The 18,388-nt window shown below is 39.8% G+C and overlaps 1 protein-coding gene across 7 annotated transcripts in view; it reads right to left on the bottom strand.

Annotated features, from left to right (window-relative positions):
- SLC4A5 (solute carrier family 4 member 5) overlaps nucleotides 1-18,388 on the bottom strand; it is a 103,005-nt gene that overhangs the window by 68,957 nt on the left and 15,660 nt on the right. For all 7 annotated transcript variants that reach the window (XR_003524758.2, XM_027622887.2, XM_027622886.2 and 4 more), the window contains exons 2-3: nucleotides 6,958-7,038; nucleotides 777-968 (exon numbers count right to left, since the gene is read on the bottom strand). Coding sequence is in view for 6 of the 7 variants with exons in the window: in XM_027622887.2 (XP_027478688.2) it covers nucleotides 777-968; nucleotides 6,958-7,036 (271 nt within the window). In the remaining variant the exon portion in view is untranslated. The remainder of the gene's footprint in view (nucleotides 1-776; nucleotides 969-6,957; nucleotides 7,039-18,388) is intronic.

Genomic DNA, 18,388 nt, shown 5'->3' with positions numbered 1-18,388 from the left:
AGACACTATTACTGCCTCTGACATTCCTTTGAAGGTTAGATGGTAAAATAACTAATTTTGCCTTGCTCAGACAGTGGAAATATGTAATAGAGACAAATGAAGATACCATTTATTGGGCAGATTTAGAATATGCTGGGGTGAAATCATGTCCCTAGAAACAGAAAAGTCTCAAAAGAATAAAATGTCATAGCTGGGCTCCAAGGACTCCAGTCTTTTCACTTAAGATTGATACTTTTCTTTCCACAGGAAGGAACAAAAGACTGATTTTTTAATCAGCCCAGAACTGATTTCTACAGCAGCAGCAGAAGGCCTCAGGGGATTTGCTGACCTGGGAGAGAGCTTCCCAGGGGTCTGCAAGCTACCATGCAGATGCCTAGACAATTCTGTACCATTCCTTCAAGCTCAGGTGAGGAAAGAGGGTGGAGGTAATGTGATGTGGAATTCAGTTTACTGAGCACAATGCCTCCTGCCAAACTGTCATATTTGTGGTTAGGGCAATGGCTGTGTGGCCCCTAAGAATTTGGAAATGAGGAAAATAATTAAACCATGAAATCAGCTTGGAATGGATCAGAGCAGAAGTCTCAAAGTCCCCAGAGAGAGACGGGGCTCAGCCTGACTAAAGGTGTCCCTGGGCAGGGAGGTCGGTCTGCAGGGGTGGCAGAGCACAGGGTGCTGAGAGCCCTGACCCCAGTCTCCAGAGAATCTCCCTGCCCTGTCACCCCATCTGGGCTCCCCAGCAGATGGCTACCCCCCAAATGCACCCCTCAAGAACTCACGGGTCCTGCTGACATGATCCACATTGCTGTCCCTGCTGCTTCCCCTGCTGCCCACGCCAGTCAGCTCCTGCTGTGGTTTGTCTGGCTGCAGGCCCCAGCAGACCTTTTGCAGGCCCGGAAGACGTCCCTGCTGGTCCCTCTTCCTTTGAGGGTAACTGGGGACTGAAAGCCCAATGTGGATGGAACGGCAGTCTGTGGGCAGAGCACAAAAGAGCGGGGGAGGCAAGGATTACCGAAAATGGGCATTTCTCCTTAATATCCTCCAGTTACAAAGAGCTAGGGCCACCAAAGCAGAATGGAAGACATGGGATTCCTGGCCAGGGCCACTGCCCCGAGTCTTGGGTTTGACAGAATTCCATTTCTGAACAACTCAACAGTTGCTGGAAACGATACCCTTGGTGCTGTAGTTAGAACTCAATTAGAGTGAACAGAATTCCCATCACTCTGTTCTTTCTTGTCCAGAATGGCAGTAACTGCATAAGGCTTATGACACATGGCCTGGGAGAGAGTCCCTCTGTGAGTCACAGATTTAGTCCAAAACACCAACGCCCCCTCTTTGGGAAAGCCCTATGTATTTCCATTGAGGGCCACTTTTACTCATAACCAAAGACTACACAAACTACTTACCAGAAAAGTGAGTTACTAAGGATATCTCCAAACTGGTTTTGTATAGTAGAATTTTCAAGAACTAGAATCACCCAGAACCTTAATTTCGAATTCCACTAAGAAGCCTGGCTGCTCTGTAAAGCCCCCACTGGGTCTTTGCACACAAAAAGTAGCTGCAATTCTCTCAGCTCTCAGGATGGACGTTCTGCCATCAGTGTTTCATCAGTGTTGGCTTGAATTGGACAACAGTTTTTTAAATAATCAATAGATTTAGTTTTATATTTACAGAATAATTGAGTAGATAGTACATAGGAACTTGGACTTCCATCCTACCCCTACCACACCCCCACTCCACAAACAGTTTCTCCTATTATTTTTTATTGAGGTATAATTTACATATAACATTGTACTAGTGTAAGGTGTACAACATACTAATTTGATAGATGTATATATTGCAAAATGATTGCCACAAGAAGCTTAGTTAACATCCATCACCCCACATAGCTGCACTTTTTTTCTTGCAATGAGAACTTTTAGGATCTACTCTCTTGGCAACTTTCAAATATACAATACAGATTGCTACCTATACTTACCATGCTGTACATTCCATCCCCAGAATTTATTTATCTTATAACTGGAAGTTTGTAACTTTGATTACTTTCACCCCTTTTGCCCACCCCCAAGCCCCTGCCTCTGGCAACCACTAATCTGTTCTCTGTTTCTATGAGTTTGATTCTTTAGATTCCACATATAAATGAGATCATACAGTATTTGTCTTCTCTGTCATTGCCGAGACTGCCAAGGAGCTAATCCTCTGTGTTTTCTTCTTGGAATGTTGTTTCAGGTGATACATCACACTTTTACCCATTTTGAATTGTGTGTGTGTATGTGTGGTATAAGATAGTAGTCCAATTTTATTCTTATGAGTGTGGCTGTCCAGTTTTCTCATCAGAGGGATCATCCTTTCCCCATTGTATATTCTTGGTTCCTTCGTCATAAATTAAGTGAACTTAAAATTGTGGGTATATTTCTGGCCTCTCTCTTCTTTTCCATTGATCTATGTGTTTGTTTTTATGCCAATACTATACTGTCTTGATTAGTAGAGTTTTGTAATATCTTTTGAATCAGGAAGCATGATGCCTCCAGCTTTGTTCTTTTCCAGGATCACTTTGGCTATTCATGGTCCTCCATGGTTCCATACAAAGTTTAGAATTATTTGTTCTATTTCTGTGAAAAATGCCATTGAAATTTTGATAGGGATTGCACTGAATCTGTAGATTGCTTTGGGTAGCCTGGACACTTTAAAAATATTAATTCATCCAATCCATGAGCATGGAATATCTTTCCATTTGTTTGTGTCTTCTTCAATTTCTTTTATCAATGTCTACAGTTTTCAGTGTACAAGTCTTTCACCTCCCTTGTTGAGTTTATTTATTCCTATGTATATTACACTTTTTGTGGCAATTGTAAATAGAATTGTTTTCTTAATTTCTCCTTCTGTTAGTTCATTATTAGTATATAGAAATGTACCTTTCTGTATTAATTTTTGTATATTGATTTTGTATCCTGCAACTTTACTGAATTTGTTTATTAGTTCTAAAGTGTTTTGGTGGAGTCTTTAGGGTTTTCCATATATATTTATTCATATCTGCAAATAGAAACAGTTTTACTTCTTCCTTTCTAATTTGAATGCCTTTTATTTCTTTTTCTTGACTAATTGCTCTGGCTAGGACTTCCAGTACAATGTTGAATAAAAGTGGTGAGAGTGGGCATCCTGATCTTAGAGGAAAAACTTGCAGCTTTTCATTGTTGAGTATGATGTTAGCTGTGAGCTTGTCATATATGGCCTTTGGTATGTTGAGGTACATTCCCTCTAAACTCAGTTTGTTGAGATTTTTGATAATGAATAGATGTTGAATTTTGTCAGATACATTTTCTGCACCTATTGAGATGATCATATGATCTTTATCCTTCATTTTGTTAATGGGGGTGTATCACATTGATTGATTTGCAGGTTTTGAACTATCCTTGCACTCCTGAAATAAATTCTACTTGATCACGGAGCAAGACCATTTTAATGTATTGTTGAATTTAGTTTCCCAATATTTTGTTGAGATTTTTTGCACCTTTGGTCATCAGAGATATTGGCATGTAATTTTTTTTTTCTGGTAGCATCCTAGTCTGTTTTTGATATCCAGGTAATGCTAGTATCATAAAATGAATCTGAAAATGTTCCCTTCTCTTCCATTTTTTGGAAGAGTTTGAGAATGACTGGTATGAATTCTTATTTAAATGTTTGGTAGAATTCACCAGGTAAGCCATCTGTTCCTGAACTTTTGTTTGTTGGGAGGTTTTTCGTTACTGATTCAATCTCCTTACTAGTAACTGGTCTGTTCAGGTTTTATGTTTCTTCACTATTTAGTTTTGGTAAGTTGTATCTTTAGGAATTCATCCATTTCTTCAAAGTTGTCCAAATTGTTCTCATATAATTGTTCACAGTAGTCTTTTTTGATCTTCTGTATTTGTGTGCTTTCAGTTGTATGTCTTTTCTTTCATTTCTAATTTTATTTATTTGAGTCTTCTCTTTTTTTCCCCTTGATAAGTCTAGCTAAAGACTTGTCTATTTTGTCTTTTTATCTTTTATTTATTTATTTTTAAAGATTTTATTTCTTTATTTGACAGAGCGAAACCAGTTCTTAGTTTCATTGATCTTTTCTATTGTCTGTTTAGTCTCTATTTTGCTTATTTTTTCTCAGATCTTTGTTATTTCCTTCCTCTATTAACTTTGGGCTTAGTTTGTTCTTCTTTTTCTAGTTCCCTGAGATGTAAAATTAGGTTGTTTACTTGGGCTTTTTCTTTTTTCTTAACGTAGGCATTTACTGATATGAATAGATTACCCTATTATTAATAACTTGCATTAGTGTGGTACATTTGTTACAATTATAAACCAATATTGATATGTTATGATTAACTATAGTGTATTGTTTACATTAAGTTTCACTCTTAGTGTTGTATAGTTTTACGGGTTTTGACAAATGCATAATGACATGCATCTACCATTACAGTATCATACAGATTAGTTTCACCAGCCTAAAAATTCCCTGTGCTTCACCTACTCATCGCTCCCCTTCCTGAATACTAAAGCTACGTTCCTCCTGGATCTTTACACTTTGTTCTCTTTTCTTTTTTTCTTTTTTCTGAAGAGAGATGAGAATGGGTGGGGTAAAATGAGTGGGAAGATCTTTTTCTCTGCTTATGTGAACTGCAGCAAGAATGTTTGAGAGCTACTAGTTTAGGATAAGTTTGAGCCTGAAATTCCATGGTGACAATTTTCCAAAGAGTAGACTGGCCAAAAAATATTATTGTAACTATAGTAGTTCCCCCTTTCCACAAGGGATATGCTCCAAGTTCCCTAGTGGAGGCCTGAAACTGCACATAGCACTGAACCCTATATATACCATGCTTTTTCCTACACATACATACCTATGATCAAGTTTAATTTATAAATTAGGCATAGTAAGAGATTAACAATAATAATAATAAAACAGAATAACTGTAACAATATATGATAATAAAAGTTATGTGAATGAGGTCTCTCTCTCTCTTTCTCTCAAGATATCCTATTGTACTGCACTCACCTTTCTTCTTGTGATGGTGTGAGATGATAAAATGACTTTATGATGAGATGAAGTAAGATAAATGACATAGGCACTGTGACATAGTGTTGGGCTGCTACTGACCTGATGATGATGTGTCAGAAAGAGAATCTACCTGCTTCCAGACCATGGTTGAATATGGGTAACTGAAACTGAAGAGAGTGAAATCACAGATAAGGGGGGACTACTGTATTTTTGAAGCCCAAGGATGGCAACTGAGAGTTGAAAGCTGCTGCAGAATGGGAAATTAGACTCTGTGTTCTTATGGCAAGATCTATATTAACTTGATTTTACTTTCCTTGGAGGGGAGGTCTGCCTCTTGGCTCAAACTCCTGAAATGCAGATGCTAATGTCTGGGCATTCATTGACTGCAAATATCACACAGAAACCACATCAAGCTGAACCATGGAGAATATATCTAACTAAGCCCTTTAGAGATATGTTGAGTGTCTACTCTAGTGAAAAGATTCTATGAGTAATTCCTAGCCATGGGAAAGTGAGTTTATCTGGATGTCAGTGTCCAAATCTCTTTAGAGCCCAGCTCACCCAAGCTTACCTCACTGCTCACTCTTCTGAACCTCCAGTCTTTCTAGGTTGTAACGAGAAATGTGAGGTGGAGATTTTTATGAAGTACAGCCTTGCTTTCTAGTGGACCAATATCAGAATGACTGGTGCTCCTCCTTCCTTCCCTCCACTCCCTCCAGGATGGTGTGACTTCCCTTGCTCAATTCTACCATTTCTTATGCAAGCTGTAATTCAAGTAAGCCATGGACACCAGTAAGAGGTAAGTAGTTTCATCTAAGGGATTAGCAGATGAGTTCCTATTCTCCACTGTTGAGGCCAGGAACAGAAATGAGAAGCAGCTGATATATCAGAAAGGCCTCTGCCAAGAGTCACCTGCCCTGGATGTTCCCTGGCTTGTTCTTCACTTGCTCTATGGCCATGGACATCTGCCTCTCCAGGACCCAGTGTCCTCACCTGTAATGTGGGAATAAAATCCCTTCTCTACTGTCTGGGCAAGGTTTTTGAGAAGATAGAATGGGATGGTATATGGGAACATGATTAGAAAATTGTAAGGGCTATACACATGAAGACTATGCTTATTAAAGAAATTAGGGGAGATAGCTATCAGGAAAATATTTGTCCTGGATCTAACTTGTCCCTTTTCATCCTGGCTCCCATCATAATCATCAGAATGTGGCTGTGTAGCTGTTGAACTACAGAGAATGGCTAGCCCTCTCCCAAGCTTCCTCCTTCACTCTGCGAGACCTCTCCATTCACTGTGAGTATCTTGCAGTTTGGCTCAGGACAATGCCAAGTTCTCCTAGGAACTCCTCAACTGCATTCTTCTCCACTCACAGCCCCAGAATGGCTCTATACATTCTGAAGCTCAGCAAGCATCCAGCTGGGCAGTGAGATTAGTGTTTCCCTCCAAGTGGGACAGGGGCAGTGGCAGGGCAGTAGCCTGTCTGGTTGCCTTTTCATAAGTCCTGTGGTTGCTTCTCTGTAGAGTGTAGGAACTTAGGGCCTCTGAGTCAGCAATTTTGGAGCAACAGATACACCCACTCAATATTCTCTTGCACTAGTTTTAACTGAGCTGCCATTTTTAGAATCTATATAATAGTGGCATCTTGTATAATTTGTAGATCTTGTAAAATTAGGTAAGTTTAATTTTGTGTTGGGGATGCTATGCCCTAATTCATAGAAACAAAGCGCCAGTTTCCTCTCTTCTGCCCACTATGTGGTCTCTTTAAGACACAGTGAAGCCTGGTCCCATTGGATCCAGAGAAGACACTGTGGGTAGGTCAGGGAAAGGGATAAGCTCTCCTAGATCCCTCCGCTGGAGGGGTGTTATAAGGATATTTAAGAAATTGGCAGACCCTCCTAGGATTTGCATCAAGTTCTCAGGATGACCTTACCTTCCTGATCCTGACATCTCCTCCTGTAGTTAGCAGGGTCCAGCTTCCCTACCCCAGCCTTCTCTTCTTCCACCTTCATAACTATAAAAGATGAACACAGCCTCAAAATATATACGACACAAAAAGGTAGGATTTCAAGGAGAAATGGCCAAATCCACACCCATAGTAGGAGACCTTAAAGCAGATGAAAAATTTAAGGCAAAAGAATATATAAACAAATTGGAGAAGTTCAAATATCTATCTCTAACAAATAGAGAACAGATCTCTTTTTCAAGTACAAATGGGACATTTATAGAAAGCACATATCTAGGGGCACCTGGGTGGCTCAGTCATTAAGCATCTGCCTTCGGCTCAGGTCACAATCCCAGGGTCCTGGGATTGAGCCCCACATCGGGCTCCCTGCTGAGCCGGAAGCCTGCTTCTCCCCCTCCCACTCCCGCTGCTTGTGTTCCCTCTCTCACTGTGTCTCTCTCTGTCAAATAAATAAATAAAATCTTCAAAAAAAAAAAAAAAAGAAAGCACATATCTAGTGCACAGGAAAGCCTTAGTAAATTTCAAAGAATCTGTATCATACTTCTATAGCAAGAATGTATATATTATATATATAAATATATATACATATATGTGTGTGTGTAAGATGTAAGATAGTCTCACACACACACATATAACTTTAGACTAAAAGTAATTTCTACTCATGGGTTTAATAAAAAACCACAATGGAAATTATTAAATATTTAGAACTCAACAATTACAACTACTAAATATTGCTCTATGGCCATGGACTAAATATTGAAACTTATGGTATGCAACATTTTTAGAGGAAATAGGGAAAGAAGGAGAGAAGGGAGGGAGGAAAGAAGGAAAATAAATGTGATAAGCATTCAACTAAAGAACATAGGAATAAAAACAAGAGAAAACCCAAAGAAAGTAGAAAAATGTAAATATAAAATATCAAACCAAAAAATAATGAAATAGAAATAAGAATAGATGGTTAATAAATCCAAAGGCAATTATTTGAAAGATTATTAAAATAGGCAAATTAAGCAAAACTAATCAAGAAGAAAAAAGAATATTCATAAGTAAACAATATTAGGAATGAAAAGAGACATAACTAAAAATATAGTGGAGAATTTAAAAATTAAAAGTGAATGCCATGAAAAATTTCATGCCAATACATTTTAGCTTTGATAATAATAATAATAATTACCATTTCTATGTACCAGGAACTATTTTAAATGCTTTGCATGTATGACTTAATTGAGTCTTCTCAACAACCTTATGAGATAAGTAACATTATTATTCCCATTTTACAGAGGAGGAAACTGAGGCACAAGAGCTTAACTGACTGCCCAAATGGAAGAACAGAGATTCAAACCCAGACAATCTCTTTCTGGAATAAAAGTTCTTAGCTATGAGGCTGATAAATGGATATTTGATTAGAAAAATAATAGAAGTGATCAAAATTGACTTTAAAAGAATTAGAAAACCTCAACTAACCAATAACCATTAACTGAAATGTTTATGGGGAAGTCATTACAAACAGCCTTTCCCATGTCCCATGGATAATTATTGAAGCTGGATTATAGGTACAAAAGGATTATAATTTTTTCCCTATTTTTGTTATGTCTGAATTTTTTTCTATAGTGAAAAAAAAGTAAACACCAGAAGAAGATAGTTTTTTTTTTTTTTAAAGATTTTATTTATTTATTCATGAGAGACAGAGAGAGAGAGAGAGAGAGAGGCAGAGGGAGAAGCAGGCTCCCAAGGAGCAGGGAGCCCGCTGTGGGACTCGATCCTAGGACCCTGGGATCATGACCTGAGCCGAAGGCAGACGCTTAACCATCTGAGCCACCCAGGCGCCCAAGAAGATAGTTTTTAAAAAATGTTTTATCCAGGGGCGCCTGGGTGGCTCAGTCATTAAGCATCTGCTTTCGGCACAGGTCATGATCCCAGGGTCCTGGGATCAAGCCCCGCATTGGGCTTCCTGCTCAACGGGAAGCCTGCTTCTCCCTCTCCCACTCCCCCTGCTTGTGCTCCCTCTCTTGCTGTGTCTCTCTCTGTCAAATAAATAAATAAAATAAAATCTTTAAAAAAATGTTTTATCTGAACCTTCAAGGATTAGATAGTCTCTAACTGATATAAAATGGTTTTCAAAAGTAGAAAAAAGGAAATTGGAGGCAGTAGATACATCTAAAGACAAGGAATACAGGGTTGGACTAAAAGCAGAAGAGTTGGTTGAAAATCTTCATAAGGAGTCAATTAAACCCTCAGATCTCCCTCTCCTAGGCTCTAGTTTCCTAGAATGCGCCCCCTTCTAGAATATGGAGGGGTTAAACCAGAAGACCTCTGGATAACTAAGGACAAGAAAGAGTCATTTCATTGAGGGGTGGGGAGAGAATTTAAGCAAAGGCAGTTAGCCACTCAGGCCTCTGCCTACTTGACCCCTACAACACTAATGAAGTTTACACACTCCAGGTGGGAGATTGGAGGACTTACAGATCCTGATATTTTGGGGACCTCTAACAAATGGTTAGGGCTCCACCCAATTGCCCACTATGAGCCTATGATTCAGTAAGTCCAGCCTGTCAAACAGTTGTTTGGCAGCTCACTCCAAAATCATGGCCAGCCAAGAATCACCAGAATGACAGAGACCAAAACAAGCAGGAAAAGAGGAAGTCCAAGGAAACAGGAGCAACCTAGGCAGCCAAAGAACCATTTAAAAAGCATATAATTCACATCTTCAAGTAGACTAGAAAAGACCTTGTATCTATGACAAAAAGAAAAGTAAAATGCTATAACCTGGAACTTTTAAAGAATAAGAAATAACTCTTGAAAATTAAAGATATGTTAGAAGAAAAATTTCAGTAAAAGAGTTGGAACATAAAGTTGAAAAAATAGGTGAGCTAATAGAGCACAAATACAAATAATTTTTTAAATAGTAGGAAAAAGGCAGGGAAATCAGAGGACCAATCCAGGGGGGTCTAACATCAAAGCAATAGAAGTTCTCACAGAGAGATCAGAAAAAATAATGGAGGAGAAATTATCAAGGACAGGAGAATACTTCCCAAAACTGATGGATTTGAATTTCTTGGTGGAAAGAACTTGCTGAGACTCAGGAAAATGAATTTAAAACAAAATCCACTCCAAGTGACATCATTATGAAGTGTTAGAATATTACATATAAAGAGAAGACCTTAAAAACCTTCCAGAAGAAGAAAATAAGTCACCTACAAAGTATCAGTTGTGAGAACTGGCATCAGACACATGGAAGCTATAAGACAATGGAGTTATGCTACCAAAAGTGAGAAAAAAATTATTTCCAACCTAGATTTCCAGTCCTAACCAAACTATCAAATGTGAGGGTAGAAAATGGGGCATTTTTTGGACAAGAAATAGCTTAAAATTTTACTACTTATGCCCTTTTTTCAGGAAGTGGTTGAAGGAAGAACTCCAGCAAGATAGAAGAGCATCTAAGAAGGAATATAACATCTAGAAAATGGGATTCACCACAAAAGACTGACACAGGAGTCCCTGGGAAGAAGCTGTGTAGTGGTCCAGAGAACAGTGTGTGCATCTTAGATCAGGCTCTGCATGGGTTCCCCAAGAAAAACCTGAAACTGATCAATTATCTGGATGTGTTTCACTGCTTTGAGAGGATACCAAGATTCTTTCAAGAATAAAGAGTCCATGGAAAGGAAAAGTGATCATTGAATACTATGTAACTCAAATGTGAGCAATATTTACATAGTCATAATAAATAAAAATGAATATTAATTTAACCAAAAACTGTGATATACGCAGGGTTGGTATTCCACCAGTGTGCAGTATTATGTGTATGTTGCTGTTTGTGGCTGGTGTTCAGGTATCCATTCCAATTGGTCAGTGTCAATGCCATATGGGTTATTAAATATTTTTAATTTCTACATTGGATGTAACTATTTGGAGAGATGAGGATTTGTCAGGGGGAGGGGGGTTGTAAGACACCTGTAGAGGACACTGCTAACTACCTGCCTGATGTCCATCCCCCTTTCTGTTCTGATTTTATTCAGGGCAGCAATGTGGCTGACTAAAAATAATCACTTCCCCCAAATGCCCTTCAGCAATCACTAAAGAGATATAGGAGAAGGAACCTAGGAAAAGATTCCCTTCCTGGATGAAGCCTCTGCAGAAGAAAGCTCCTCCATTTTTCCTTCTTCTTCTTCCCTGGATAAGGTTGCCAGATTTAGCAAATAAAAATAGAGTTTTCCCAGTTAAATCTGGGTTCCATATACACAATTAATGCTTCTTAGTAAAAGTATGTCCCATGCAATATTTGGAACATACTTATACCAAAAAGATTACTCATTGTTTATATGAAATTCAAATTTAACTCGGCAAACTGTATTTTATCTGGCAAACTATTTCACCTCTGCATCTGGAGCATAGACATGGTGCCTGGAAGTGCAGCAGCCATCTTGTCATCATGGTAATGGAGGCCATATGCTAACTGTGCATACAAGGGGAGGAAGGATCCTGGATCTTTAATGTCTTCCCTGAGTCATTCTACAGCACTGGACAGCCCACAGTTGGGTTTCTTGTTATGGAGAACAGTTAAACCACTTACTTGTTTAAATACTATAGTTAACTTTTCTGTTACTCTAAAACCACACCTGGGTTATAGGACAAAAGACTCTGGGACTGTATTTACTGGGCAAATAAGATTGGGTTCTGGGGGCACCTGGGTGGCTCAGTCAGTTAAGTGTCTGCCTTCAGCTCAGGTCATGATACGAGGGTCCTGAGATCGAGCCCCGTATCAAGCTCCCTGATCAGCAGGGAGTTTGCATCTCCCTCTCCCTCTGCCCCTCCCCCCTGCTTATGCTCTCTATCTTGCATGCATATGTGCACACAAATAAATAAATAAAATCTTAAACCCCCCCCCAAAAGAAAACCACATTAAAAAAAAAAAGATTGGGTTCTGTTAGTAAGGAAAACAGGGGGAATGGGCACTGAGTGGTCATGGAGCAGTGTCTGCTACACTTTTCAACACCCATTCCCTTCTTGTCTAGGCTGTTCTGTTCAGGTAGAGACACAGGGCCCTTCATTGCTGTAGACACCTTCCCCAATTCCAGGCATGAATTGGATCTGTCTAAATTATTCATGGTAATCATATGGCCTTTGATCAGTAACCAGTCTTAGGAGTAGTCATGTACCCCTATCAAGCCAGTGAGATTTAAATGGAAGTCCATTGGGTAGACTTCCAGGAAAGCTTTTATTTCCCTAACAAAATGTGACAGACCCCTCTGGAATGCACATTTGGCCAATCACTCCCTATTTGCCTGCACAGACCTTGGACATGAGACTCCTAGATGAAGCAGTCCTCTTGCAACAATGATGTGACAGGTATGAAGAGCAAAGGTTCAGGCTGAGGACAAAGCAGAAGGCTAGAACAAATCTTGGTTCTTGATAATGTCACTGAGCTCCAGACTGCTTATCTCTGGGCTTCCTGTTACATGAAAAGAAATCTACTTTGTATATTTAAATTGCTAGCCAAGTTTTATGTTACTTTTAGCTAAAGACCTTCCCAGGGGTGCCTGGATGGCTCAGGGAGTTAAGCATCCAACTCTTGATCTCAGCTCAGGTCTTGATCTTCGGGTTGTGAATTCAAGCCCTGTGTTGAGCTCCACACTGGGCATGGAGCCTACTTAAAGAATAATAATAATAAAAATTAAAAAATAAAGACCTTCCTAACTGAAACATAATGGAATACTATGGGGAGTTCAAATGAATGAACTAGATTTCTGTGTATTAACATGTATAAATCTCAAAAATGTAGGAAGTAAAAAAAGCAAGTTATAAAGATATAGAAACAAAATGACATTATTTATATAAAACTTTAAAACATTGTTTTAAATTTCATTGTTTATTGCTACATTTATAAGCAATAGCAGAAAATCTCCCAGAAGAATGAGACACACTAACTTCAGGTTACTTTTAGGAAAAGGTAAGGAATAATGCTGATGTTTTAACTTGATCTTTGATGTTTTGGATAGATATAGATGGAAATGAAGCACATACGATAAAATGTTAACATCTGTTAATTCTGGACAGTGATATACATTTACAAGTTTGAAATATTTAATATTAAAATTTTTTAAATGAGTTTTTTAAAGAAATAAGAGAACTCCCCACCACTATGACATAACAGTCTCAAATAAAATGGGCCAAGTGAGTATCCTGCACAAAGAATGACTGGTGGGGAAAATCCTCACACTTTGCTATGTCATTGTGAAATTTTAGAACACTAAATAAATGTGAAGAAAAAAGAAATCCTAAAAACGTCTAGAGTGAAAGAAACAGGAACAGGTCACCTACAAATGAATAAAAATCAGACTATCTGATTTCTCATCAGCAACTCTGATAACAGAAGATGATGGAGCCATGCATCCAAAATTCTGAGGAAGAATGATTTCCAGCCTAGCATTCTCTACTCAGCCAAACCACCAGGCAAGAGAGAGGGTAGAAGACATCTTCAGACATGCAAGAAATCATTTTATTTCTCTCTTACAACTTCCTACAAAGTTATTTAAGTATGTTACCACAGTGAACCAAAAAGAGGAAGACAATGGGATCCAGGAGAGGGCTGCAAGCTGAAGAATAATGAAGGGAGGTCCCTAAACAGCAGCTGCACCACAGCCCTAGTCCCTCCTCAGAAGAGCTAAAAATGAGGTTTCAGAAGGAGCCATCCAAGGAAAAGACAAAATGCCAGAGATCTGATACACTTCTTGAGAATCTGGAATAATTTAAGACAGTGACAAAGGCAGAAAATGCAAAGAAAGGCAATTAGAAATACCAGGAAAAAAATAAAATTGCAAGAAATAAAATGTGATTATGGTACACAGTCATAAGAGTATAAACATTGATTTTTGAATTAACTAAAAACAATGATGATGTATCTACACTGGGAGAATGAAGAAGAGATGGGTGTGGTATAAGATAATTATTTACCTGTAGGTGGCTAATATCCAACTCTGATAAATAGCAGGAGATACATATATATAAATAATATGTATATATTATTAGAGGGGTGTAGGTAGCCAACAGAAAAAGCTAAACGAATTCCAGGTGATCGTCTTTGGGAGATGCAACAGTGGAGTGTTTAGAAAGCTGGAATGGAGTTTTCTTGTTTTTTATTATAAGCTCTTACATGTGTTACTTGATTTTTAATTATGGTTATATATTACTTTTACTTTAAACATTTTAAGGCTAATAATTTAACATGACATGTATACTCCCTCTTCATGCAATAACTGTATCCCCCTGAAAATCCATGGTTAAACCCGTTTGTTCAAAATGAATCATTTTTACATATTCAGGAGAACTACAAAACAAAGAACCTTTAAGAAAGTGGTTCACAGGAAAAAAAAAAAAGAAAGTGGTTCACAGGAGTTCTCAAACATAAGCATGTGTCAGAGTCATCTGGAGGGCTGGCTAAAACCTAGATTTCTGGGCTCCACTCCAGAGTTACCGATTCTATGGATCTGGGGTATAGACTGGAAGTTTGCATTTCCAACAAGTTTCCACTTGATGCTGAGGCTGCTGATCCAGGGACCACACATTGAGAACCGCTGTTTTAAGGAAATAACTCCTATTCATATTTTCTACTAAACTGAACTACTATACATGGAGTTTACTTCACATGAGCTTCACATACACAGCAATATCTTATCTTTGCTTGAATTTCAAACCAAGCATTGTGAACTGGTAAGCTTAGCGAGGATGCACTGGTAGCCCCAACTGGTTGGTGATTGTTTTTGAGAGCTGGTACGTTCCTCGACCCTCATAGCATGAGCAAAGAGAAGCTGAGTAACAGATCCTCTTTTCCCATATAGAACCACCACCAAACCTCTCAGGTGGAGCTCAGGCCATCTCTCCCCAACCACAACCAGGAAAGGCCATGTGACCCAGCCTGGCCAACCAAACACTCCCATTCCCCCATCACAGAGACTGGTTCTGCCCTGACCCCATGACCAAAGCTGGGCCAATCAGAATTCTTCCTAGGACATCTCTGTTTGATCCATCCAAAAACTGCCTGCTCTGGCTCTGGCTCTGGCATTGTGAAGCGATAAGGGTGGGTGCTACTATGTTGCTTGCCACAAGGAGGGAAGCATCCAAGAAAAGGAGAGAAACAGAGTACTGGTAACACACTGTAAGTCCCTGAGTCAGTTAATTCTGAACTGACCTGACTACTACAAATGAAATAGAATTTTCCAGCATGTTGTAAAAATGTATTCTTTCGTATTTGAAGTACTATGGATTTTCAGATTGGAAACCAAACACAAGTGAACGCAAAATGACAAAGAGATGTAAACAGATGAAAACTTTACGGAACTATAGAAGCACGGAGATGTAATGTAGTTCCTATTCAGGTAGATGCATACCTCCCAGTTCTGCTCTAGTTCAGACCATCGTTTCTCCACCTCCTCTGTCCTGGGTCCTACCTCCTCACAACTTGAGAGAAGCTCCCTTCCAGGAGGTTGCAGAAATAGGAGAAGAACCCAGGCTGCCCCAGATCATCTTCAACGGAAACCATTCATTTGAAACAGAGTGCTGACCATATGCACAGTGTTTAGATCAACTACTCGAATCAGCAGCTGCACGGCTCGTCACAAAAATTTGCAAAAGTGACCTACCTCTTGAAACAGAATTTCTCTCTCCACCATTTTGTATAATGTGTATTAATTGAATATCAGATATCTTGCCTTCATAATCTCATTTAATCCTGATTAAAATTCAGTGAGATGCATAATTTTCATCCCCATTTTACAGATAAGAAAATGAAGTTTCACAGAATTCAGAAATTTTTCCCGTGTCACAGGCAGAGCTAAGATTGAAATTGGATTCTCTCTGATTCCCCAACCCAAAGAAGGAAGGCAGGGAAAATGAAGGGAGGTATTCTCCCATCCATCTTTAGACCCTGGGGGTGAGTATGGCTTTACAGTAAGGGGTCAGACCAAATGCTCTTCTGTCCTGAGTCACCAGCGACCCATTCCACTTTACTACCCCTGCCACCAGCCTGGAATCCCATTGTGGATCCCTGAGAGTGTGCAAACCCTACTGACAAAATCAATGCCCTAAGCCTGTAAGATTAAACATGAGAGTGCCACACCAGGGAACAGACACACAGGGTCCCTGCCCAAGCAGCCTTCATGTCCGCTACAGCAAGGAGGTGGTGATACAGCCAACCTGATGGACATACAGAGCATTTTGACTATCAAAACCCTTGTCATTGAATCATGGGCCATTTAACACTGCTCCCTCCCCGAGCCCCCTGGCCACAGAGGCACATCAGTTCAGTCCAACAAATCCACTCTGTTCCAGATATTTGCTCTAGACACTGGAAACAAAAGAACAAAATAGTTTATAAGGGAAGAAGGGCAAAATATGGTTAATAAATCCTTAAGATTAGACATCCATATGTCTGGGGAAAAAACTAACTAGAAAAAAGGTTGTGCCACATGCATTGGTCAGCCTTTTAGGGGCTTTTCCTCCCATCCCATCTTTTAAGCCATTTGACATTGTATCTAAGAAGAGGGACCAGCCCAATATAGTATCCAGTGAACTCCTCTGAGAGCTCAAAGTATTTCAAAAAAGGACCTCCCGGAGAGCTCATCTGGGATGATTTTGTGAGCCGAATTGACAAAAATGACATGGGGTCATGCTGGGCTTTAAAGACTAAGCTTAGAAACTAGAGAAAGGCCACCCTCCCAACTGAGAGCTTGTTCATTGCCTCTGGGCCCTGTGGATCTCACCCGTGCATGCTCCAGAAGAGAAAGAGAAAACAAGCAAAGAAAATATCCCCTAGCAAACCACCAGTAACAAAACCAGGTGCAGTATCCAAACCTAACAACAGAAATGTGTAATGAAAGGAGGCTAGCCATTATTTAGTTTCTATCCTGAGATGTTATATCAACAGATGGAATCTAGTTTCCCATAGCTTTCTGGGGAAGAAGCAAGTCTCAGGGTTCTTGCTTACTTCCCATAAAAATTTCAGCCAGTCTTGTAAATTTGGCAAAGGCAACAGAAATTTGCATTGCCTAGGAGAAAAAGATTCTCAGTTTCATCAGATGAGAACAAAAATGAACTAACTTGCCAGGGTGTCAGAGAAAGTGCATTTCATGTCATCTCAGTTCATCTGGCGTGAGGTTTTTTGCCCCAAACCATGAACTCAAGACACCAGGGTGACTAATAGAGTATAATTTTTTTAAAGAAAAGGCTAATATCCAATGCTCATTTGGAGGCTTTATTCAGCTTTCATGGTATTCTCCTTCTCAGTGTGCATGAAGCTCACTCTCAAATATTCTGTGTTCACATTGTCAAGCACATTTTTCCTTATCTGTATAGTTTTGTCTACTATCTCTGAAACTCCAAGCCGCAAACTTACCTTCACGCTCTTAGCACTGGAAACCAGGATCCAAATCTCAGGAAGGCCAGAGTCACTTGCTCTGGTGCTGTTAGGTGGCAAGAAGGACACTCTGTGATTTCCAGGCTGAACAGTATTTGGGGCATTGGAGATTGACTTGTGGGGCTCAGTGGCGGCCAGCCATGTGACCAGGGTGGGGGAAGGGACACTCCTGAAGGGCAAGGGACCGATGCCTGCTCTGCTGACAGACCAGGGTAAAGCAGGGTCTGAGCAGAGCTGGCCATAATTACAGGCAGACAACTTTGCTCTAAATTTCTTCTTGGATTTTAACTTAGTGATCTTCTTATTGCAGTGTTGCATTTCAGCCTTGGTTTTTAAATGCTTGTTTATCTCCCTACACGATTTCTATCGTAAGTCCTTTTTGGATTCTGTCTTGGAGGGATGTTAGAGCTGGAAGAGACCTTACGAATGATCCAGCACCACCCCCACCCCAGGGCCACCCATTTTACAGATGGGTGGCAGCATTTCCAGGAGCCTGCAGAGGCCTGGGTTTGGTATTGTGTACTGGGGGACCCCAGCTGGCTGGCACCCCAAAGTACAGCTCATTTGAATATCTTCAACCCTTAGGTGGTTAGAGCTTTGAGGACTGCTGAGATGCCAGTAATGAATCTTATCACTTTGCAGGTGCCTAAATCTGCAGCTGTAAGATTAGGCCATGGCTTAGAAATTGTGGCAGTTTGTACTTGTGGTCAAAGAGTTTATATGGGGGCTCCTGGGTGGCTCAGTCAGTTAGTGTCCAACTCTTGATTTCAGCTCAGGGCGTGATCTCAGGGTCCTGGGACTAAGCCCCACGTGGGGCTCTGCATTTAGCGTGGAGTCCGCTCATCCCTCTCCCTCCCCTGCCCTCCCCCACCTCACTCATGCACACTCTCTCTAAAGTAAATAAATGAATCTTTTTAAAAAAGGAGTTTATATAAACATGTGTACTTATGTTTATGTATCTCTACCACAGTCTTCTTAAAACCCTCCAAG

Source organism: Zalophus californianus, chromosome 8, assembly GCF_009762305.2.
Source record: "Zalophus californianus isolate mZalCal1 chromosome 8, mZalCal1.pri.v2, whole genome shotgun sequence".
In the NCBI taxonomy this organism is placed as follows: Eukaryota; Metazoa; Chordata; class Mammalia; order Carnivora; family Otariidae; genus Zalophus; species Zalophus californianus.
This window is presented reverse-complemented; position numbering and strand designations above follow the sequence as displayed.